This window comes from Gouania willdenowi, chromosome 1 (assembly GCF_900634775.1).
Source record: "Gouania willdenowi chromosome 1, fGouWil2.1, whole genome shotgun sequence".
In the NCBI taxonomy this organism is placed as follows: domain Eukaryota; kingdom Metazoa; phylum Chordata; class Actinopteri; order Blenniiformes; family Gobiesocidae; genus Gouania; species Gouania willdenowi.
Window position 1 is genome coordinate 37,235,859 of NC_041044.1, and position 25,879 is coordinate 37,261,737.

At 38.9% G+C, this 25,879-nt stretch overlaps 1 protein-coding gene across 2 annotated transcripts in view; it reads left to right on the plus strand.

Annotated features, from left to right (window-relative positions):
• Window positions 1-24,556, plus strand: part of si:dkey-237i9.1 (SEC14-like protein 1) — a 34,954-nt gene extending 10,398 nt beyond the window's left edge. Inside the window, exons 3-17 of one of the 2 annotated variants that reach the window (XM_028445320.1) lie at window positions 7,104-7,253; window positions 7,351-7,482; window positions 9,489-9,617; window positions 12,608-12,881; window positions 13,450-13,559; window positions 13,642-13,831; window positions 14,387-14,475; window positions 14,844-14,914; window positions 15,682-15,853; window positions 16,436-16,570; window positions 16,650-16,784; window positions 17,623-17,874; window positions 17,961-18,139; window positions 20,262-20,288; window positions 23,159-24,556. In XM_028445320.1, the coding sequence (XP_028301121.1) occupies window positions 7,104-7,253; window positions 7,351-7,482; window positions 9,489-9,617; window positions 12,608-12,881; window positions 13,450-13,559; window positions 13,642-13,831; window positions 14,387-14,475; window positions 14,844-14,914; window positions 15,682-15,853; window positions 16,436-16,570; window positions 16,650-16,784; window positions 17,623-17,874; window positions 17,961-18,139; window positions 20,262-20,288; window positions 23,159-23,264 (2,151 nt within the window). In that variant the 3' untranslated portion in view covers window positions 23,265-24,556. The remainder of the gene's footprint in view (window positions 1-7,103; window positions 7,254-7,350; window positions 7,483-9,488; window positions 9,618-12,607; window positions 12,882-13,449; window positions 13,560-13,641; window positions 13,832-14,386; window positions 14,476-14,843; window positions 14,915-15,681; window positions 15,854-16,435; window positions 16,571-16,649; window positions 16,785-17,622; window positions 17,875-17,960; window positions 18,140-20,261; window positions 20,289-23,158) is intronic. The other variant, XM_028445328.1, reaches the window with a different exon arrangement.
• The last annotated feature ends 1,323 nt before the right edge of the window (window positions 24,557-25,879 follow it).

A 25,879-nucleotide genomic window follows, 5' to 3' on the forward strand; every position in this document is an offset into this window, starting at 1 on the left:
TTGATGGCAGCCATAAAAGAACTTTGCAATCATCTCTTCCTCCAGCGCTCTAACAGGATGTGATTATTTCCATCTTTCTGCAACACTCCATAAACCTGCAGTAATACCCAATTAATGTAACTTCTCAAAGCAAAGCTGAAAATGAACTGTGTCCACAAATGCTACATTAAAGAAATTATCATCACTGTCACATTGTTAAGAACTACAATCTTTCACATACCATCAGGCATTAGAAAAGGCATCTTTGAAATCTGAAATGCTCGATATCTTGGATAGTTACTCCTAAATTATGATTATGAACAGGTTTGGACATCTCTTGTTGGAGAGTTTTCAATCCCTGACATCTTAACACTGCTGTTGGATCTAAGAAGCCATCAAATCGGTTTTCGCCAATGTTAATAACATTTTCAAAGGATTTTGAATTGATTAGAGAAAACCCTTGACAAATTATCTTTCAAGTGTTGATAGCAGCTTATTTATGGTAGTTCACAATGTTGACTAATAGAAAGAAAATGTGGAGTGTTTCTCAGGGATGTTGACCTGTTTTTTTCCATTCTTGGTTTAGATTAATCATGTAATCAATCAGCACCTCTGAATGGACTTTGAATGTGTGTAAGCCTGTGAATGTGGCTGCCAGAAGCGTCAGAAATCCCAAACCATGATCAGTTATAAGAAGACAAATCAATGGAAAGATGGTGGTGTAGACATGGATCGGTTTTCACCAAATGATCCCTAATCTTATGCATTCATTTTTTATACCATTTTGTTTGGTCTGACAACAGCCAAACTACAAAAGCTGTTCCTTTTGATTCTTGAAGAAGTGATGCATGGCATCTCCGTTGCTCTACTTTTCCTGCGTCATAGTCATACTTAACCTAGCACTTGTTTTAGCATATTGGTAAGGCTTCCAGCTAATCAGGATCTGATGCTTATAAAAGGCACATTTCCCCCCTCCCCCTCCTTTTTCAAGCATTTCTGCCATTACAATGCACAGTGCAGCAGTGAGATCGCTGGAAGGAAAAGTGGGTGTTAAGGCCTACAAACACCAAAGGACCCTTTGTTGTATTTTTTTTTTTTCATTCTGGAGTTTGTTCTCTCTCCAACCCTTCCTTACATCCACACCTTGGTTAAAGCTGGAAACACACTGTACTGATTTCTTTAGAAACATTTAACTCAAGGCTCAGCAAGATAAACTATCCTGCATTTTACAAAAGACGAAATGAAGAGGAAGCGAGCCCAAATAACAAGAATGCCCCTTAAAAACAAGTAACGTTTTTGTGGATTTAAAAATCAAAGAATCCCAAATTTGTTCATAATATTTGGACTGTTTGCAACTTTAGAAGCTTTGTGTTTTAGGACGCACACAGTCAATAATAGCCCCACATTTGATTTTTGAGAGCTCTAGATTTAGGTTCATACACCTATGAACCGTTTTACACCCACAATTCCCCAGTATCTACCCCAGGTTCAGCACTTCAATATGATACACTGGTAAGTTTGTCCCAGCAATTTGATGTGATCATTTTGCTTCAGTATGTTTGGCAAAATTGTGTCATTTATGCTGTTAGTGTGCGAGTCTTTTAGTTATCATACAAAATGAATCTAAACCAGTTGGATACACAAACACAAACTGGATAAATCATGTTGTGTGTTTCCAGCTTAAGAGAGGCTTTATTGATCGGTAGGGAGAAAAATCTTTATTTAAATTCAACAGTGAGTAGGTTGGTCATTATCACTCAGTTTCTACCATTGTGTACCATTGCGTGTGTATGGGAGGAACTCAGTCATGGTTCTCTAAAAGTGGTCAATGTTCAATGACTGTAAAGGACTTTTACAAACAACTTCATCCCAGTGTCAAAGAAGAGGCTGGCGGGCGGCAGAAGATGTATAGAAAGATGTTGGCTGAGCTGTTGAAAGCAAATGTTATGTATCTTCTGTAGACCTACTGACCCAGTTCTAAAAATGGTTTAACCTTACTGTCTTGTGTTGCCTCTCCTTCTCCATAGCGAGAGTAAACACTCGTTTACCAGCAAGCATGAGTCATCAAATCAACCAAGCTGTGACATACATTGTTATACATATCCTATTCTATGAATTTGATTTTACTGTCTTTTTTTTTTTATGATAAATGCGGAAGGGTAAGAGCCTTTTTTTCTACTTTGTTACTTAGGCTCCTGATTTTCTCTGTGTGCTCTGAAAATGCACAAATAGTGTTCTAAAGCCCTGGAAATGTGATAAACTGAACGTATTTACTCAGACTTTCTTCTTTAAATGGTCATGGGTCTCTGAGGGCATGGGTTGCACTTTCCAATGATTTTCTGCCACTTTCACTGACTTGAGCGCCCAGCTTAGCAGTCTACTCAATGTCACCTTTTCATTTTGTTGCATCTTGAAGCTGATGCACACTGCTCTAGATCAGGGGTTCTCAACTGGTCTCACATATATAATCTTTTTTAAAATATAAATATATATATATATTTATTTATTTATTTTTTCCTGTGCAACATGCATTTCACAGCATTCCTGTCAAACAAAGGTCTCTTTCAAAATAAAACACGAGTCCAACATGAGAGGCATTAAGTATTTATTTATTTTTGACCGGCTTTCCGTGACCCACCCAGTACATGTCTGCGACCCACTTTTGGGTCCCGACCCACCAGTTGAGAATCCCTGCTCTAGATGACTTGATGAATAGAGCAGCTATCACTGGTTACAGTGTTTGTTAAAGTGTTGGCACTACAATGTCCAAGTTGTCCGGTATGTTAATCTACAGTACAAATGCCTCCCCTGGTTCAAATGCTCTGGGTTTCTCAGGAAGGGGATTAAAAATAGCTGAAGCTGACCTCTGTGCCAGAGTGGTCTCCATTACACAACAGCTTTCTGAGATGTGACCCTGCTACCAAGGAAGCTGATAGTCTGTTATTGTTGGGACTGAGAGGCTGTACATTATGTCCGTCGCCAATGGTCCCCGCTCTGGTGGGTTTTTTTTAGCTGAAGAAATGAGGAAATTGTGTTATGCAAGAAGCATCAACAGGAAAAAAGACTTCGCTGAGTCTTAAGTGCTGGTGCCATTATTAATTTTTAAATCTGTGATCACTGAAAACTCAATGCACCAAAACATGTAACAGACGGTTTGGTCCTGCCTGTTAAAACATGTCAGTTACTGTTGTTCAGTAACGGTTGGAAATTGAAACATTGTGTCAGGAGTGTTGTGCACGCATTGCACAATGTGTTGTCATTTCAGCTATTGCATATTGTACTGTAAATAGTGTGAGACTGCTGCTTCATATTAAGTGTTTGCCCAGTGTTCTGCAGTCCTATATCAGTATCGGACTGGTTTGAGGCCTTTTGGTTGTCTCAGAGAATGGGATAACGCCAATAGATTTGATAGATCAGGTATCAGGATATTATATCACTGTGATGGAAAATATTCAGTAAGGCTCCCTTCATTGACAAAAGACACGACCACTCCCATTACAAAGCCCTCTTTCTGTTTCTTCATAATAACAAAGAGCAGACTGAGCATCCATGACCAATAGTGACATGGTGTTGGGTTGCTATATTTGTATGAGCCCATGCGTCATCAACCTTCTTATTGTAGTGACAGGAAGCAGATAGAGGCTAACAGCAAACATTAGTTGAGTCTAACACATTATTTAGATCGGTGGTTCTCAACCTTTTTTGGCTCAAGTAACCCATTTTCTCTTGTTTCTGAATCCAAGTACACCCTTTGTCCAACGACCTATAGAGCATAATGATGGGATAAACTACTGATAACACATATTTTAAATAATCTCATTTTGTAAATAAGTGTTAAGAAACAGTGTTTAGTGCAGTGGTTCCCAACCTTTTGGGATCGTGACCCCATTTTGATATCAAGAATTTCTGGTGACCCCAAAGACATTTTTTTTCTAGAATTAATATTTGATCATGAGCAAAGAAATACTTAGAAATACAGATTGTTTTATTTTTTTTGAAAGAAAGAATGATTAAAAAATGTCAAATCTATTTCAATCTCTTCAGAAATTTCAGGTGACCCCACATAGGGTCCTGACCCCAAGGTTGAAAAACACAGATTTAGTGGCTCCTGAATAGATTTATTTCTATAGTTTTTATCATTTCTGGTCATCTCACGCCTGGGGTGGAACCTAGACTGACACTTATATTTCCCTCTCTCTCTCTCTCTCTCAAGTACCCCCGTAGTACCATTGCGTACCCCTAGGGTTACACATACCCCCATTTGAGAAACACTGATTTAGATGTTTGAAAAGTTAGATAAGAGCTGCTAAAATCTCTGGGATAAACTGGTGATATAAATCCCAGGTCCTTCTGAATTAAATGAATGTCAAATGGCCTGAACAACAGGTCTGAATTAACTTTAACTAGCATTATTAAAGTGAGTTTGTACAGAATAAAACCCTTAGGACTAATGATTGTTTTTTTCAACAGCTCAACAATACTAAAGTAAAATGCTAGCCTTGTGTTACTGTTGTTGACGGTGACATGCTAGCCTTTGGCACAATGCTATATTTTTAAAGTACAGGTCATATGGCTGGTGAGCTGCACGACAAACAGCAGTGTTGTTTGTTGTTGACGCACAGCTCTTTGTATTTGAGTGTGAGGTGGATGTTAATGAACAGTGCTGTAGTGCTGATTGTGGTAGAAAACATTAGACTCGGTGTTGGAAAGCAGCAGGGCTGTAAAAGTCAGCGTTCACTCAGGCAGTGAGTGTGCAGCTGAGCTGATCCTGTACCAGGAGCTTCTGACTCCCACCACCGTAACAAATCAAGTGCGCTCAACAACCTAACCTTAAAGGGAACCTGTTGTGAAAATGTATATAACAAAAAATGTGTTTAATGTGTTACTACTAAACAAAATATGTGCACCTATTTATATAAAAACACATTAAAAGGACTTTTTAGAACAGTTTTATACCTTTAGTTTGGGCATAAATTATGGAGAGTCACCATTTTGGACAGACTATGTATGTTAGTTGATTCCTTTTAGCTGTTGCTAGGTAACAGTGCTCTGCATAGCTTATGGCCAAAGGTATACAATCATTCTAAAAAGTCCTTTTAATGTGTTTTTTTTTTTTTTTTTTTTTTTAAAGAAAAGGTGCACATATTTTGTTTATTGGTAATGCATTAAACATTTTTTATTATATGCATTTTCACTACAGGCAGAGGTGGATCTTGTTGGGTTCTTTCTTTCTTACTATGGACTTTATATTTTGTTAAGTGCACTGAGATTACTTTCTTTGTAATTTGCGCAATTAAATAAAGTGTAATTGAAGTGTAAGGAGTAGAAAGTACAGATATATGTTTTCCAAAAAGCAAGGAGTAAAAAATTGCTCAAAAAAAAGTAAAGTACAGATACCAGAAAAAACTACTTAAGTACAGTAACAAAGTATTTGTACTTCGTTACTTGTCACCTCTGACTACATGTACCCTTAAATGTTATCCTCTCCATGTACAAATGCTCCAAACACAACATGGCCCCATGTTCAAATAGGAATCTTTCTGTTTTCTGCTTTACTACTTTTTAATGAACTCTTTATCCAGAAAAAGTCTTGATTTTTAACGCTCCTTCTGTGAAAGTTGCTTGAGTAGTTTAAACAGAACATCCTCAAAATGACCTCCGTCAGGATCCTTATGTTTCTGGCTCGTGTTAGCCCTTACCTGTCACTGTATGGACCTGTAAGGAGTGATGGGGTGTCTGGCACCTTCACAGGCCACTAAGTATAAGTTATTTGGACTTATGCAACCACCGCAGTGGATCTGAGCTGGGATGAAGGTGACCAAAGAGGCTGCTGCTGTTCTTGTGTAATAGCTGGCACTCAGCCTCAGCCTGCATGTGCTTGTGTTGCATTTATGAGTGCACATCATTTTTTGAGGTGGTTTGACTCTGGAGCTGGGAGCACAGCAGTGCTGCCGAGCCCTGAGTTGTAAAAGCCATTAGAAACCAAAGCGCTTCACTGGAGTTGGGGCCAGGCTCTGCTGTGGCTCAGCTCACGTTAATGGAGCTCTTGTTTTCCTCTCTGCCAGTGCCCACCCATTTAAATTCCTCTGTTGCTTTTCAAGCCTTATTTGCATGTCTTGAAGTAAAGTATGCATGAGTTGTTCAACGGGATTTCTTGGAGTCTGCTGATGATGAGTCCATTGTAGAAAGTCTTTTACAAATGGTACAAAATCTGCATGTAACAGTCCTACATCCAGGGTTGGGTTCAATTACATTTTTTTAGTTACAATTATGTGTTCAATTAGAATTCAATTATGGTTACAGTGACCAGCATTTTTCCCCAATTACAATTAAATTACAATTATTTTTATCTTCAGAAAGTCAATTACAATTACGTTCTCAATTACTAAAGTTAAATTGCAATTAATTACTATTACTGAGCCTGAAATAAATAACCAAATAGAAATTAACCTTCCTCTTGTGTTAGCTTTCTGTTAGCATCTCTAATGATAACTGGTTCTAAATCAGCTTTAAAATACACTAAAAACAAATATCTATCATTTAATTTGTTTCTCATCTATTGATTACTGTTCGGATTCCTATTCAATGAAAATATAGGTTTTAATGTTTTTGTTGTGGTGTCTGAGCCTTTTTTGTATCAGTTTATCCTTAATGTGCGAAAGCTTGATATGTTTTAATAATTATTACCTACATATGTGGAGAACAGTAACATTGAACTGTAACATAGTTCCCCAGTTTGGATTAAATTATAATTGAAAACTTTTAAGGAATTTTCATGAAAATTACAACTACACTCAATTACCTGAACTAAATTTCAATTTAATTTCGATTATAACAGCAACATATTTTTAAAATTACAATTATAATTGCACCATAGCTGTAATTAATTATTAATTACACGATTGCAATTATAATTGACCCCAACCCTGCCTACGTCAGCAGTGGTTAAAAATATGTAATAAAAATGCAAAAAAATAAAATAAAACTGTCTCAACTTTGCCAAGGTAAAAAACTAAAGGATTTTGTGTAGCTTTTAAATCGATGGGGTTTTTTTCTAAAGGAGTAAAACAGCTGTCAGAGGATTAAAAGTTGCTTTTTAATCATTTCAAACCTGTCTCTCTCAGGCTTATGAGCGCCGATTCCCCACCTGTCACCTCATCCCAATGTTTGTGGCGAGTGACGTGGTCAATGAAGAGACCAGCGAGGACGGCTCCACTATTAGGGTCGAGCGTCGCTGTGCTCTGGATGTCGACGCTCCACGGCTGCTGAAAAGAGTATCTACTTCCTCTTTGAATGATACTGTGGCTTATTCACCATATTGCATGCAGTGGAGTGTCAGTGGTGAAGTGGTTTTGTGTGTGTGTTCTACAGATTGCTGGCGTAGATTACGTGTACTTCATCCAGAAAAACACGTTGAACCGAAAAGAGAGGACGCTGCACATCGAGTCCCACAATGAGACCTTTTCCAATAGAGTCATCATCCACGAGACCTGCTGCTACTCGGTTAGCATCTCTTCTGTTTTGTTTCTGGACCAGCACTAGGGCTGGGCGATATATTGAGATTCCAGATATTTCACGTTTTCTATTTTGGCGATACCGAAAGTACTGTATCGCTATTTTTGATAGCTTATATTTTTTTAGACTTTATTCTTAGACTTTCTTTATTGTCATTCAAACTTGAACTTCACAGTGCAGAAAAGAACAAAATTTTGTTGCGTTGGCTCGTATAGCAGGATAAAAACAGGATAAACAGCAGCAAGTACTTACTAAGGTAAGTAGTATTTTAAAAAAAGAGAGAGATACAGTGCAGATATAGTTTCTCAGAACAGCATGAAAAACACAGTTAGATGGATTCCTGAGTGCGTCCTAAGACAGAACTTCCCCTAAACAAGCCACAGTAAAGAAGTCACTCACTCACACATGCTGTCCTTAGGAGGAGAAAAAGTTTGGAGAAAAAGCCAAAAGTGGCACATTTTGTGCAACTGTTTGTTAATAAATTTGCCATTGTAACATTTTGCATCAGCAAATTTAACCCTGAATTTTCTATCTGGTCAGACTTTATTTTAATTAAAATTATCGAGATTTATATTGTATATTGCCATTTTGACAAAACTTATCAAGATATGAGTTTTGCTCCATGTCGCCTAGCCCTAGCACTGAATTCAACACCATCCGAATTCCTTCGGTACTGCCTGATTCTGATTCACGTAAACGGTGTGACAGTGAGGGGGTGAAAGAATAGGCGATTTCCCACGCAGTCCCTGAACTCAACATTGCACGCACAAGAGCGTAATGACAACAGTAGCAATAGCACACACACGCTCCTGTGTCCAACAACATGCTGACACAGACACAAATGTGCGGAGCGCCTTTTTTCTGACTCTCAAACGAAAACTTGGTTCTTTGGGCTGAAAAGGGGTAACCGAGAGATGTAACAGACGCACAAATGCAAGTGAAATACTCACAATATAGAGCCCTGTCACATAGAGCTGCTTTTTAATTTGCGCATTATTAAAAAAAAAAAAGAAAAGAAAAAAACTGCGTAGTTGTAGTTGATGGTTTTCATGATGAAGAAATTTGTGAAAGAATTGTTGCTATAATACAAACGGTTGGATACTGGTTTAATATATGTGTTAAAGTTTATTATTTTTATGAGAAAAAAATATTGTAAATTGGAACATTTTGAGATTTTATTTACATTTATTGCCACACAAAAGTACCCAAAATTGGTACCATTGAGTATTGATACCGATCACAAGGTACAGGGTATCGGCTGTAATGTGAAAGGTACCCATCCCTAACCAGCACTACACATACGTAGTCGTAACGGACCTTCTTCCTCCCAAAGGTGAAATCTAAAACCAGCTCCTGCTCCAGTTTGTCACTTCCACTGCTCAGCTGTGCCAATAACAAATCAACGTGTTGAGCGTTAATGAGGTCAAGTGCAATGTTTAACACCACAATCTACTAGCGCGCTAATTTTAGGAGCAGAACTGCAGAGGTTTTTAACCACGTTATGCTTATGCTAACTGGCACAGGCGGCTTAGTCGGAATTAGCTATCGTAATTGACCTTGTTTAAGCTGAAATGTTTTGGGAGTTGAGGCTAATGACACTGCCACACAAACACGTACACACATACACACACACGCACGCACACACACAAGCACACTTATCTTCATCTATTTTAAAGACACACACACACAGCACCTTAATGATTATGTCATCTGAATAGGGTTCCTGCTTCTCGTTATGTGTGAAAAGTGGACTTTAACTTTCCATGTTTCCCATTGCTTCCCTTTTAAAAATATGTATTCCTGCAGCAGCTTCATTTGTTTAAGTCATACAAACACATGCACACTCTCACTCGCAGTGCGCTGTATGAAAACTGGCCTCTTTGTGCGTCATCAGAGATGCTGGGTGTGTGGTTGCCATAGAAACGTGCTCATCCTGCCACTGCATGAGTGTACGCCACATTATACAGTAAATATGTGTGTGTGTTGGGACACAGGTTCACCCGGAGAACGAGGACTGGACGTGTTTCGAGCAGAGCGCCAGCCTGGACATTAAGTCCTTCTTTGGCTTTGAGAGCACGGTGGAGAAGATCGCCATGAAGCAATACGCCAGCAGTATCAAAAAGGTTGGTTTTTTTCTAACGCCTAACTCACTGTGCAGCAGCGACAAACAAAGCTCCACACAACGTCACCAACTCATTACCCTCTGTGTCTACTGATATAGTTTACCTCCAACAAGTGTGAAAGCCGTTCATGATTACCGTTGACCGTTTCCTTCTCAATACTAAACAATGAGCTTCAAAAGAATGCACTCCAAGTTTTCATCTTTTACATTTAATTTACAATAAGGTGATCATTTGTTGGCCTCAATTAAAGGATGTGCTTTAGTGTAATATATTTCATCTATAGTCACTCATCCTGCGTAGTGTTAAAGGTAGGAGTATAAGGATACGCTTTACTTGAAGTTTTATATATAAGGCTGACATCACGCTGTCATTATTATGACATGGCACCTGTCAATAGCGTTAATAAGGTGTCGTGAAGGCTGTCATTAAGTGTTGTTCTTGACCCTAACCCTTTGTTACCCTAACCCCAACCTCTAATCCTTCACCTAACCCAAAAAAATGCCAACATAGCACCAAAAGTGTCATTTAGTGAACGACACTTGATGACAGCTTCATGATTAGGAGTTAGGAGTGTGACGATATCTCGATACGGCGATATATCACGATATTTTTTCGCACTATCAATTATCGGTATGCTCGTGCTAAATATCGATTTTTATTTCATCTATTTCTTTCCCCAAAACCTTTTCTGCTTTTTCACTAAAATGTGCTGGTAGGTCTTCACAGAAATGTTGTCACTGCTTGTTGAAGGAACCAATATATTGTTTAGTGGAATATTGCACTACAATGGTGTCACTGGTAAGAAACACCCTATTTTCTTGTTTACAAAAAGCACTATTGGAGATACTTATTCATTTACATTGGTATGTTGACACTTATTTACAGAAATGTTGCACTAAAATAGTGTCACTGTTCATAGGACACTTTTTCATTTTATTGTCTTTCAGAGATATAAAATATATATTTTTTTTTTTCACTTTTTTTTCTTATGTCATAGATTATCATAGATTGATTTCTAACCAATATATTGATCATCGCAGTATTGTCATATCGTGAGATAATTGTTATCGTGAGCTTTGTATCACGTATCGTATCGCGAGGTACCCAGAGGTTCCCACCCCTATTCATGATACATTAATCATGCTAATGACAGATAATAACAGCCTAATGACAGCCTTATGTATAAAACTACCAACAATTTGATTTGAATCCCGATTTTTTTCCTTGAAAGAACTTAAACCAAAGATTGGGATGTAATGATGCACTTAACTCCTTTCAATTTGCGTGAGTGCAAAAAGTCAAAAATCTGCGCACACCTGCTCTGACTTCAAACTAATAAAGGTTGAATTATTTGCCTCAACACGATGGGCAGAGTTGGGTTCGGGCTTAAAGCTAGGGTTAGGTACATTGTTTTTTTTGTTTTATTTGATCTAAAAATCCATAATCATCTTTGAGCATATTGTAATCAAAGTGTTCTGAGTAAACAGTGAATCTCATCTCCTTCTCCTGACTCTGTTAAATGAACTTCATAAATTCAGGAGCGTGTCACTCTGGATGTCAATCTGGATGTCAGCCAATCAGGGATCTTTCTACAAACACGTGTGCTCCATGAGCTGTTTTTGGCTTTACAATTGGCTGCTCATCTGAAGTCAGACGCGTTCAGGTACCCTCGGTAGGAAAAGTGAAATGACGGGCGTCCAAGCAGAAGTCTCCATAACAGCGTTAGACACAACAGTTACACAGCACATCACGTGGAAAAAGGCTGACGGAGGTGGAGAAGCAACAGCTTAAAGCCACAAACACTGAGGAGGAATGGACCACTTTTGCTTTGCGTCTTCCGGACCGCTTTGACTACGAAGGTCCGCACCACACACACTGGTGTCGGAGAGAGAGAACAGACAGGATGAATCGCGTGTTCAAGGTGAATTAATTTTATAGTCTTGATGCGGAGTGATGATTGTCAGTCCGCTCAGAGTGGCAGGCAGCTGGGATCACGGCCATCTCTGTGTGATCTCTGATGTGGACGAGCCGACAGCAGTCACCGCTGCTCAGGACAGTAACTACAGAGTGATATGTGTATTCATGTCAGAGTCTCTAAAACAAAGATAAAGTCCATACACTTGTCACTAGTCTATAATGAGGAAAAAAGTCGCTAAGAGCGTTCACAAAAGACACCGGTAAGGGAGGTTGAGTTTCTGTTTCAAAACGGAGCGGAGAGAGGATTCTGCAAACTGCAGCTTTAATTTAAGTCTTTTTACCACAGGCTCAGGCAGAGTTTAGATGCTGCGTGGTATATAAATGATCAGGTAAAGTCACTTGTCATGTTTGTAGTTGTATACTTTTATAAATTAAAATGCACAGTAGCTTCTACCAACGCAGATAAATGAAAAGCACACCCTTTCTTTTTCAGAGAGAAGTTTGCAAGTAGTACGGGAGCTATTCCAGAAAGAAGAAAACTATGGGTTTATTTAGCTATTAACAGCCTGTAAATATTACACAAAACAGTGAAATGCAAACAGAAGTATGGTAAAAGTTTAATTGACCTACAGTTTCTAAAGAAGCTAAAATAAGATAAATACAAGTTATTCACAAAAAACTTTGGGGTAACAAGGTTTTTGGGGGCATTCTTGGCTAAATTCAGGGCCAAGTGGCCCTTGCTAATTTCCAACACTGTTTGTATACAATACATACATTGTATAAGTGCCTCTTAAAAGAATCGGAACAAAATTGTTCAAATTCAAACGATGCCCAACCTTAGTCTGAACACTGTGGGAACCAGTGATGTTTCAGGTTAGTTCATTTCAGTGCTGAAACTGAGGTGGCTTTTTGAAGTGTGATGACGCATGATTCATGAATAGGGTTCTTATATAATCTGTCAGACCAGACAGGTGTCCATTATGAGTAAATTGCCTTCAACATCCCACTCCTCCATGTGATTAAGAAGCTGATCTTTCTCCCCTCATTGCATTCCGTCACTGTGTCTCGCTCAGGGAAAAGAAATCATCGAGTTCTACCTGAGGGAACTCGAGGACGACGGCATCACTCACATGCCACGCTGGAGCCCGTTCTCCTGTTCCCTGTCCATCCCGAGGCCAACCAGCCTCATCACCAGCCCACCCACCATCCCCAGACTGGCCATCACACCAGCTGTTATAATCCCACTGGCATGTGATGAAAAAGATGGCGCTCTGCTTGAATCCAAGCAAGACGGCAGTGTGGTTCAAGCCGACAGCTTGGCAGAAATCCTGGCTGGAACTCCTGAAGGTATTTATAAAATCAATGAATGATGTTAAGGGTAAAGCAGCTTCTTTAAAGCATTGTTTCTCAAATGGGGGTCCCTGATGGCGCTACATGGGTACTTGAGAGAGAGAGAAAGTGGAACATTAACAAAAAAAAGCAAGGTTGGGGTCAGTTATAATTGTAATTGCATAATTGAAAATTGTTGATGACGTATTCATAATTAAATTGTAATAGAATTTTGATGATGGACTTTGTAATTGTATTTTCCATGAAAAATTTAAATTTAAATTTTATTTTAATGTTTAAGATATAATGCTAAATGGGTGTCAAAGATTGACACCCTATTTGGTGTACACCATTGTACGATGCTATATATAGATACGTTGCGGAGACAACTTGCATTTTCTGTGCCACATTTCTGCTACTATTCGTGGCACACTCATTTTTGCGCTCTAATGGTCTCCAAAAGAACTTAGCGGTTCAGAACTAAGTCATGGAAATTTGGTAAAATATTTTGGAAAAGTTTTGAAAAATCATTGTGAAAAAAGTGTGGGATTCCTGGATTAAAGCATTTTATTTTCTTCTCTAACAGACAAGCTGGATGCGGATTATATCAAACGTTATCTGGGGGACCTGACGCCCCTGCAGGAGAGCTGTCTGATCAGACTTCGAAAGTGGCTTCAGGAGACGCACAAAGGAAAGGTAAAGAGGAGATGCTTCACCTGTACAGCAACAATAACACACCACCGCTCTCTTCATTAACACTAAGCCCCGCCCCACACAGATCCCCAAAGATGAACACATCCTGCGCTTTCTGCGAGCCAGAGACTTCAACATGGACAAAGCGAGGGAGATCCTGTGCCAGTCTCTGACCTGGAGGAAGCAGCACCAGGTGGACTACCTGCTGGAGACCTGGAGCTCTCCTCAGGTGCTGCAGGACTACTACACTGGAGGCTGGCATCACCATGATAGAGGTAGGTCTGCTCCCAAACTCAGCACTAAAAACAAACTACAGAAAATTCTGATTCCTGCGGTCACTTAAGAAAAAATAACATTCTAATAATATATGTAAACTGTTAAAGATTTGTATAATGATTGCTGTCTGACATAATTGAGCCATAATTTAAATAGTAAACGAAAAATGGATTAAAATCATTATTTAAGAGTTAACTTTAATTAAAAAAAACTACTACTTAAAATAGTACTGGAAACAAATATTAAAATTACAAATGATTAATTCCAATTAGAAATAAATAGTTTTTTTTTTTTTTTTAAATTAGTGTGAAATCAATTTTATAAATGAAATTCTTTTTTGTTTTTTGTTTTTCCTAAATTTGATCACTTCATTTTTTTAAGTTTAAATTGTGACATTAAAAAAAATATTGTGCTAAATTTTTATTTGTATTTTTTTTAAAGGAAGTTGTTAGTTATCTAACTTACTTATTACTTTGTTTTTATATAATGCACTTAAATTTACTGGACTACACTTGCACATAAAAACGATGGTGTAAATGTCTGTCATCCCTCAGATGGGCGTCCCCTGTACATCCTGAGACTGGGACAAATGGACACTAAAGGACTGGTGCGCGCCCTGGGGGAGGAGTCTCTGCTCAGACATGTAGGTTTCTCTTTTTCTCTCTCTCTTTGTTGTTGTAGTGTTTTTTTTTTTCTCTTTCTTTCTGTTTGATTATATCTTTCTTTTCTTCATTGTGTCCTTTTTCTTTATGTCCTTGTTCTCTTTGGTCTTTTTACATCCTTGTCATTTGATACAACTTTCAACCCGTTCATCTCTCTTGTTTTCCTCTGCATAACTTGAACCCTTGTCTTTTATCCTCATTCCTTTTTGTCTGAGCTTCTTTGTGTCTTCCAAGTTTTTGTTGTTATCTTTATTACTGTTTCTCTTCATTTGTTTTCTGTTTTTTTTTTTGTCCTCTGAACTTTCCTTTTTGACGTGGTTAATCTTTTCATGTCATGCTTTTTTTTTAGGTACTGTCCATCAATGAGGAAGGTCTGAGACGCTGTGAGGAGAACACAAAGGTGTTTGGACGACCCATCAGGTAAACTTTGTCTTTTGGACTGTGGAACAAATTGGATGAATGCACAAAAGACCTGTAGACTTTAAAGAAAAAAACGTCTTTTAACACTTGCTAAGTTAAGGCAAAAAAAATTGCAAACATTTGTTCTCCACGCCTGGTAAATGAGGTAATAAAGGAGGAAATAATCTGAACTGATTTTTGAAATCAAGAAAAGCAATTTAAATTGTTATACTAACTAATTCATAGAATAAGATCGTTTTAAAAGAGGAAAATGGAATGTTAATTTATTTGTTTTATTGAACTTGTGTCCTTTGATTTCTTGGCCATATTTCTTTCAAAATACATTAATATAATAACATTAGATTATAATTAAATACAGTAATCCTACAGTTTCAGAACGAAATTAGTTTGTGTGTTCTTTGAACCTGCATTGTATAAAGCTGAAAAAGAGGCAGGCTGTTTGTGTAGGACAGCTGCAGCATGACTGTGTCGTTGCGCAGCAGTGACAGATGTGATGGAAATTGAGAATAATACACACACACACACACACACACACACACACACACACACACACACACACACACTGCCTTAGAGAATCCTGAGGTGAGTTATCACATGTGGAATGGAAAGCTTGAACAAGCTCTGATTCAGACCAAGGGAACAGAGAGAGGAAGCGTTATCTGTCAGAGGTGTTCAGTCCTAAAAGTAGCATAGGCACAGATGAGTGGATGCCCCATTACTGCCCGTGTGTTTATTCCCGGGCTAATCTTCTGGCTCCTCCCCTGTAGCTGCTGGACGTGTCTGGTGGATCTGGAGGGCCTGAACATGCGTCACCTGTGGCGGCCCGGGGTCAAAGCACTGCTGAGGATCATTGAGGTGGTGGAGGCCAACTACCCAGAGACCCTGGGCCGGCTGCTCATTCTGAGGGCGCCCAGAGTCTTCCCTGTGCTGTGGACACTGGTGAGTAGCAGGACATGCTGAGTAACTAACTCAACTCAATGCCTATTAAATTAACAATAATATATGTAATATTGCACCAAGTTGGCTACTTTTTACTATTCACAGCTTTAGATCTCTAAGAATCTATTCCATATTCAAGTAAAATTGTTGCAGAGACTGAAATATCCGTAACCAAGTATTTCAGTTGTAGATATTTCAGCCTTTCCAAATAACATAAATATAAAACATGAAACATAATTTCAATAAAAGTCCACAATATTTGCCAGGGTTCACAGTTTTCCCATGCTTTTACCACATGATGCCAGTCATTTTTAATCTCATATTGTTGAAAAAGAAAACTTTATCTTATTATTAAAATTATTCAAAAACTGTTTTTCAAATTGAATAAAAATTGGTCAAAAATAATGTTTGAAATTGAAATAAAATGTTTGACACCCCTGGTTTAGGGCTTTGTCTCCTATCGAGGTGTTTAATCATTTCATAACAAGATTTCCTTTCATTTCAAACTAAGTCATGTTTTAAAGAAATGTAAAACTGAACCAACTTCCATCTGATAACCGTATCCGTGTTTATCTTCCTCAGGTGAGTCCTTTCATTGATGAAAACACCCGCAAGAAGTTCCTGATCTATGCAGGCAATGACTACCAGGGTCCCGGGGGCCTGGTGGACTACATAGACAAAGAGATCATCCCTGATTTCCTGGGTGGAGAGTGTATGGTGAGGTTATCTGACTAATGGTGCCTGCCAGGTAACACATGAGCCAAGTTAACTGTTCAATTTTGGGGTTCTTTTTCAGTGTGAGGTACCCGAGGGTGGACTTGTTCCTAAATCCATGTACCGCACACCAGAGGAGCTGGAGAACGAAGATGTGCGTCTGTGGACCGAGACCATTTACCAAAGTGCCAGCATCTTTAAAGGAGCTCCACACGAGGTATGACTTCTCACACCAATGGAAGGATTTCAGCTTTGAATGAATGGAGGACAGAACACAGTGTATATTTAGTGGAAACTACTGCCATCTAGTGGTAGGTCAGGATACATACTTGATCACATGACCCTCCTGCAGTAAAGGGTCTGAAACTCACACATGCACTGTTGAAAATGAACAGCTTTGTAAGAAATGATCCGTAACCATGAAAGACGTTTCACATTTTGTCCAGAAGACGTTTCCATCAGTCAGTCCACAACAGTGGTTCTCAAACTTTTTTGAGTATTCCCCACTTTGAACGAAGGTGAACTTTCAAACCCCACTAGCGCCCATTGCCCCCCAAAAATCCATACAAATAACATATTTTAAAATGTATTGAATTAACAGGGAACAAGTAACGTCATATTTCATAATAAATCAAACACTAAATTAAACTAATCACCTGCATAAAAAAAAAACAAATACAAAGTACAGATACAAAAATTAAAGAAATTAGAAATCTATTTTCTAAGTCAGCTATTGAAAGTGTGTTTATTGTTCCGTTCCATGTGAAGTACATGCTGATGTAAATAATAATTTTTGCACTTTATTAGTTCCATGTTACATTTTGTTCCCGGTCCATATCTAATGCAGTCTAATCATTGCTTACTTTGTGTTTAGGCGTTTTGTAATATTATTGATCTTTATCGTCAATGAAGAAAGGTTTTTAAGAAGTGTCCTTCTGTTTGTTGTGCCCCACCTGTCATACCTCCATTCCCCACTAAGGGGGGCTGGGGGCACTGGTCTAGAAACAAGTATCATTTACATCATGTCAGTCTAACCGTTCCTCCCCTTCCTTCAGCTTCTGATCGAAATCATCGACGCCTCCTCCGTCATCACCTGGGACTTTGACGTGTGCAAAGGTGACGTCGTCTTCAACATCTACCACTCCAAACGGGCTCCGCAGCCCCCCCGTAAAGATCCTCTGGGGACGCACGGCATCACCTCGCCGGGAGGCAACAATGTCCAGCTGATCGACAAGTCCTGGACTCTGGGTCAGGACTACAGCATGGTGGAGTCCCCGCTCACCTGCAAGGAGGGTGAAAGCGTGCAGGTGAGCTCCTGTTCAGTCCACGTCTGTGTGTTTCTGACGTACGTTGGGTGCTAAAGGGTTTCCTTGCTTTGGTCCCGTCTCCCCAGGGCTCTCACATCACACGCTGGCCGGGTTTCTACATCCTCCAGTGGAAGTTTTACAACATGCCGGCGTGCTCGGCGACCAACCTGCCCCGTGTGGACGACGTCCTGGCCACCCTCCAGGTCTCCTCGCACAAGTGCAAAGTGATGTACTACACAGAGGTGTTGGGCTCTGAGGACTTCAGGTAGAAGCTGCACTCACACGCATTAGCAGAGGTTTTTAGTAGGAATATCACAATACAGCGGTATTACAAGTGCCTCGATATCATTGTGGTTATGTTACGGTATAAAATTATGACCGATTGCGCTTGAAATGGAAGATTTTGGGTTAGCTATAGCGGACCGTTTCAGAGTACACGACAAGTACCGTAACGCTTTGGGGCGTCGTCATAGGTTACAGGCGGTTGAGCCTATGGCTTTTATCACAATTATATACTGTATATGTGAATTACAGAATCTCTAGAGAGAGACACAGAACACCCACACTTACTAAACCTATTCCCAGTTTCTCGGGTCTGTTCAATTTCCTATTTTATTTTATATTTCTATAACTTTTTACAGTCAATCACTGACTTCCTGACATGTAAGTCAGAAAAACAGTTAAAACCTGCAAAGATCACGAGGACAAAACTTCCACCAGACGCTAAGCAGGGAGCTCAAAAGACTTCCTGTTATCACGATTTGCCCAATCAAGCTAAACTAAACCAGTACTGTGAAATTACAGTACAGGCAATACAAGTTACAGTTCCACCATTATTGTATTACCTGATAAAACCATTAAAATACCTTTTCTCCTTCGGTCTTCAGTGCAGAAACCTTAAACTGAAAGGGTTAAGTGAGGATTAGTTTTGTCAATAAATTCGACACCATCTAAAATAAAGATTTCATCTAAATAAAGTTAAAACCCAAGGTAAACATCTCAAATTTATAAAATTCATACCTCTTATATAAATATGGCGTGTGACGGTGTGAGGTCAGAGGGAAAAAGAAACATGGTGGATGATGGCAGCCATCAGATCGAGGTAGAAACAGAGGAGTTTGAAGAACTTGTGCATGATGCAGCGGCTACAAGTCAGCTGTGGAAACATTTTGGTTTCACCACATCAAGAAACGATAAAGGAGAAAAGGTGGACGATATGCAAACACTGCAACTATACCGTGCGCTACTCTTCCAGAAATACGAGCAACATGAGAAGCCACTTAACAACCTGGCATAAAGTTTACGGATTGTCTCCAGTCAAAAAATTGTAAAAGAAACATTTACAACCAAGCTCAAGAAATAACAAGAAACATTGCACAGTTACATCCTTTTTCTGTTGTTGACAACAAGGGTTTTTAAAGGTTAGTGGATATTTTAAATCAGGCGTTCTCAACTGGTGTCACCCTGGGACCCACATTTTTCTTTAGAATTCAACTAGCCAAATTCATTTTTTCAAAAATAGCTTTTGAAAACACACATTCATAGTCTTTTTAAAAACAGAAATCTATATATTTTCCTGTGCAACATGCATTTCACAGCATGCCTGTCAAAAGAAATGTTTCTTTCCAGTCCAACGTGAGACATTAAGTATTTTTTTTTATTTGACCAGTTGTCCATGACCCAACCATTACAGATCCGTGACCCACTTTTGGGTCCCGACTCACCAGTTGAGAATTGTTGCTGTCAATGCTCAGAGATTACTTATAACCTTAAATGTTGACTTGTTCATCTTTCTCTAGAATATTTAAAATTAATCCAAACACGGAATAAAGTAGTTTGCCCTACTTTGATTTCCTTGGCGTTTTTTTTTTTTTAAAATTATTCTTAATATTTAATTTATTGTAGTAGACTGTTTCTATACCTGTGTTGACTTTAAGAGTGTTCCTGACTCAATTAGAATTATTTTATTCTGCATCTGTTAGTTGGCAGTATTCAATTTAAAATGTCATAAATCTAAAAGTATGACAATAAATGCCGTCAAAATAGTGAACAGACATTTTCTCAATGGTCGTCTTGTTGTTGCTAGCATTGCTGCAAAAACGTGAGCTTTCCTACAATATCGCAATTAATATCGTACCATGATTTAGATATTGTCACATTTTTTCATAATGTTTGGATCGTTATGATTGCTCATTTTCATTCCTCTGTTAGTTTTTCCACACCTTCCCACACAATGAGGTTAAACTGAGGAAACGTCCTCTGAATATCCTGTTTTGACCTGATACTTCCCTTCATTTGAGGACTTTGTTAACCCACCTTTTTCTGTCCAATCGGCTTCTTTCCTTCGGCTCAACGCCCCTCCCCCTCCTCCTCTTCCTCACGTGAAGAACGGCTTGCTGTGATGTGCAGAGTTTGTAAGTGGCTCAGCGTGTGCTGTGATTTCCTTCAGCACTGACTCACTTGTGTTTGCTAACCTAACTCCAGCGACTCGTTCTGCCGCCATCACGCTTCTGACGCAGCAAAAAGACGCTTCGCCCACATCGCCTCTTGCTCTGGTTTTTTTATCATCATTCACTAACACTCGCTAGTTGGCTTTAAGAGGAGGAAAAGCGTGCACCACAAGCTCAGCGTAACCTGCTTCTTTACCTGCTGGCTTTGGTCACGCTGCATGCACGACTAACTACATCTGAACCTAGATCGGACCAGTTTCATCATAATCATCCCTAACTGTTGTGGATTAGATACAAAAAAAAGAGTGGAATCTAATATCACCACTGACTTCAGTTTCCTTTTTCTCATTTCATAAACAAATCTGTCACTGTTTGATTTTACTTTGTTTTCCACTTTCATCATAAAATCGCCCTAAATTAGATTGTCTGATTTAGAGATGGGTAACAGATCCACACAGAGACGTGTTCACACATCACCTTTTATTGATCAGGTCATTTTCCAAGTGAACTGATTGGTCAGGAGACGAGTTTTTAGTACTCGCTCAAATCCTAGCCAGAACAAAACCTGGTGCCGACCAGGTTAGTCGTTCAGCCTAAGTTATCATGGTGATTTAGCTCCGTAACACGTTAGCAAGCTCCGTAGTCAAGCACACACTGATTAAATCTTGGAAGTTATAAGAGGTAATCTAGATTTGTAGTATAGGCCGTATGGGTTTTTGTGTATGTTTGTCTTTTATTTTTTGTCATTTTGTAGATTATTTTGTGTGTTTTTGGAATTATTTTGTATATATTTTATATACTGAAATAATTCATATTTTAGTTTTTTGTGTGTTTTGTATAATCTTTGTCATGTTATGTGTTTTTTTTTTTTTGTAATAATTTTGTCATAATTTCATGTATTTTTTTGTCTGTTCTGTTATTGTGTTGTTTGGTGTCGATTTCTTATTGTATCTTTTTCTGTCTTCAGTGTATTTTTGTTCTCATTGTGTGTATTTTCTGTCATTTTTTTATTTATTTTTTTTGCTACTGTTGTGGATTTTTTGTATTTGTCTTGGTGACCACACATAATTAAACTGAGGGTCGTCAGTTGTCCATGTGTGGTCTCACACCGCAGTCACATTGATGCAGATTTGGGATGTTTATTGTAACATGGTTTACAAAGAGTGCTTTAACTGTGTCCTGGAGAGCCCCTGTCCTGCATGAGGTGGTTGGTGTTGGACTGAGTCGCTGTGCCATCTCTGACGCTTGACTGCAGTTTACATACCGCTGCTTTTTAACCACAGTGTTATTCTATTGTTACCAATGCAGCAGGATTGATTATGGGAGTAACTAAATACTCATGTCACTAGGGTTGCACAGGAACTTAAGCTCAAGAATTTTGGGAACATTCAAAAATATAAACTTTATCATGTCTAAAAAAAAAAGAATATTTGCCTTAATTCAAAATATTACAATTAAAAAAAAAAACACTCACATTTCAAGTTGGATTTCAAAATTTAGTGGATTTCTATGGGGATTAAGAGGAAATAACAGGAAATATTCAAATGAAAGGTTTGGCCCATAACAGGGATGTTAAATATCATTTGGAAAATATATTTTAGCATCTTAAGATTTCCACATCAGTTACTTCATTTTCTAGTTTTTAGAAACAGAACATATTCACCTGGTGTTAACGTTTTGTTTATACCATCTCGGCCCTGAGAAAGAAAATCCAGAAGATACTTGGCCATTTTGTCAGTTTTGTTGGACATTGATTGGTTCACAGACCTTTTGTCTGCTAAAGCAGGAAATATGAAGCGGTTTGTTTGTCTTCAGATTTTCATAGCTTTATTTTCTCATTTGTTGTTTGAATATTTGACCTCTGAGATACTTTTCTCTCCCACTAATCATTAGTGTGAATCTAAGCGAACATTTTTTTAGTTTTCTTTGATTTGTCTGTATTGTTAGAAGTTAGTGCAGTGGTTTCTAACCTCTGCGACCTCTGGCGACCCTAAAAACATTTTTTTTTTTACTATATACATTTGATAATAGTTTTTACAAATACATCTTTATACTAATACTGGCAACTAGGTATTACAAATACAGTTGTGCCATCTTATTTTTTTATTATTGTTTACAAGATTTATATTTGACAAAGTGAAAGTATAAAACAGGGGTTCTCAACTGGTCTCACCCTGGGACCCACATTTTGTTACAGTCATTAAAACTAAAAATAGCTTTTGAAAACACACATTTATAATCTTTTTAAAAATAAATCTTTATATATTCCTGTGCAACATAAGAAAGTTTCTTTCAAAATAAAAGACAAGTCCAACATGAGAGACATTAGGTATTTTTTTTTCTTTTTTTTTCACCAGCTGTCCATGACCTACCCATTACAGATCCGCGACCCACTTTTGCATCTCGACCCACCAGTTGAGAATCGCTGGTATAGAATATAGGTTAACACTATATTAACAGTTTTATACATTACGCTGTCATTTTCTGTCATTATTCTGTCATTAGCATGAATAAGGCTGTCATTAAGTATCGTTTGCTAAATTGAGACCTTTCTTTTATTTTTTTTAATATTAATTACTAGACTTTTCAGGCAACCCCAAGGTTGAAAAACACTGAGTTAACGCATTGTTCAGGCTTTTAGACTCATGTTACAGTAATATGTACAGATTCATTCTGGCTGCATGGCTCTGCATCATGAGCTCAGTGACACACACACACACACACGGGCTGGGGCTGCACAGGTGTCGCACAGGTGTTGCACACATTGCAGTGAGACGTGATTTTGCGTTGGGCTCATGGCTCCTCCCCCCCCCCCTCTCTCTCTCTCTCTTCAGGGGTTCCATGACGAGCCTGGAGTCCAGCCACAGTGGTTTCTCTCAGCTCAGCGCCGCCACCACCTCCTCCAGCCAATCACACTCCAGCTCCTTGATCTCCAGGTAGAGGGGCAGAGTCTAGTGTCGACCACACCCATCCTCTCCATCCCACGCCCCCCTCCCCCCCTTCCCTCCCCCTGCTGGAGGCTCTGTCTCTGTGGAACTGATGCATGCGTCTTGCACAAACAGAAGACACTGGATTTACACAAACGCGCAAAAAGATCTTTTTTTTCTTACTCAACTGTACGATTTAAAGGGCTGGTTTTTGCACAAAAGTCGTCTATATTTTGTGCCTGACGTGAAAATCTCCCGTGGAGGCGTTTCAAGCGTTTAACTGAATGTTTGTTTGCATCGTGTCTCGTGTGCGAGGGTGGGGGTCAAAGGTCAAGAGTTGAAGCAGCTGAAAGTGAAGCAATAAACTAACCCCGCCCCCTCCTCCTTTTGCTGCGATACCGGGCCAAGACACTGGAGGTGCTGTTACATACGTTACGCACAAACCTCACTCAATGTGCGTTATAGCAGACTGGATGAGCTGTTACACACACACACACACGCACACACACACACATACACCATGCAAAAAAAATGTTTGCCGTCATGTTACTGAGAGGTTTGTTGGACCTGCGTTGGTTTGCGGTTCCCAGATGTTGACGATGAAGCCACATCTGGGTCTTAGACATAATTCCTAACGTCCGTCTGCTTGAAAAGTACGTTGACCTCGGTTTGACTTTTGTAGATCTTTACTAGCAATAACACCAGTTTGACTATCTTGATTTCTACTATCATGTCGTTGGCAGAGTAGTGTTGTTGTTGTTGTTGTGGAGCCAAACTGAGCCACTAAACACTCCATATCTCCAGAAAGAAGAACTCCTGAGCTCCAAAATGTTCTCCTGGAAAAGTAACTTTGAGGTTGTTTGCGTTCTTTCTTTCTTTCTTTCCCGTGTGAGGAACTCAACCCTTCTCTGATTAGTGTGAATGTGCTGCTGCTGATGAAACAGGGCTTAGCTTTTGCTTTTTGCTTTTCCAGTGACGTGGATTATTGGGTGCGTTTGTGACTTTATGCGTAGAACGCGGTAATCCGTGCACGAGGTAGCGTCAGGTTTGTTTTTCGACTTGAACATTGGAGCTGTGTGAGTCATGCGCTGCTGCTGCGTGGTGACTGGATAGAAAAAGCCATTTGAAGAGCCATGTTTCAATAAATACCGTGTTAGCCTTTTGTAAACCTACAAATGTTAATGCTTTTGTTTGATCTGGAGGAGGAAGAAGGTGAGTGTGTTGAATCAACATTTAAAAAAAAAAAAAAAGTTACGCACACAGGTGAGCATTTTCAAAACTGTTGGACTTGTTACAAGCGGTGCGTTCAAGTGCAGCTGGGAAAGGGGACACTTTGAGATAAGTCTTTCACAGCTTCTGAAGCAGATTTGATCACACGTGGTGATCGACCGCAGTGTTGAAGCGAGTCCATGTTTTAGCAAGGTACTAACATGCTAACAGCTTCTCTGATTGGAGGACAAAATCCTTGCATGACAGCTTTATTTTTATGCTTTAATTTAATTTCGAAAAGCACTTAAAAATGATAATATCAGTAAAATAAACGTTGAAAAGTGATGTTGGAATGTTTTCACCCAGGCTCAGTTAAATGTGTTTCTACTTTCTAGCCTTGCATTTGTAATCTGAGAAAGCTGGGATTCAAGCAGGGGATGGTTGGAAGCTCCTAATCATGACTTTCAAAGTCTGTCGTCATAGTAACAACCGTCCATAAGCTCATGTTTGTGAATGAAAACCTTTCCCAGCAGCTTCAACACACCATTCGCTCAGAAGAAGACTGCGTCGAACCTGGAGTCTCCAGTTCTGAGCTATCTTGATGCGGTTGCCATGGCTACCGAGTGCAGCTGACAACAAAGAGATTTCCTTTTGTACATCTGACTCCTGAAAATACTGCCATGCAACTGGTTTTTAACTTGTGTTACGTAACATGTCACTAACGGCAATAACGTGAAATGCTTGGGATGAAATGTCGACTAAACGAGGCCATCTTTGCTGTGAAACACGCATCAAACACCCAGCGCTCTGATTTTCATCAGTCCAACAAAACTTCCAGCCTGGATTTGATGATCCTCACCTGACGCTCTCCAGCTCACACTCACTGTGTATATCATTAAAATAACAACGACACGTTTCCTTTGAACTCGGCGTTAGAAAAAAAGGAGCGGGAGCGTTTAATCTGCAGTGAATGAGGGCTACAAACTGTGTGTGTCTCCTTTTGTCGTGACGTCCTTGCATATCTTTACTTTGATGTGAGAAACTGTAAAAAGTATATCTTTGGATTAATAAATATTGCGCCTTTAACATTTTGAAACCATTAAACTTGAATATGAGAAACTAAGAATGTCTGTTTTCTCGTTTTTCTACTTTAATAAGTGAAATGTTTTAGTAAAGGGTTAATTTCACCACTAAATATTGATACTGTACTGGTTTATAGAAAATACACAGCCAGAATGCATTGCATCACTAATAATTTGATTTATAATGATCAATATAGCTTTCTTTATCGTTTTATTATTTTTTTTCCACATACGGTCCAAGTGGGCAGCAGAGACCTGTATTTTTTATTTTTAATGAAATCTATTTTCTTTTAATTTAACTAAAATTTCTAAAACACTAATATGTAGATTCAATTCT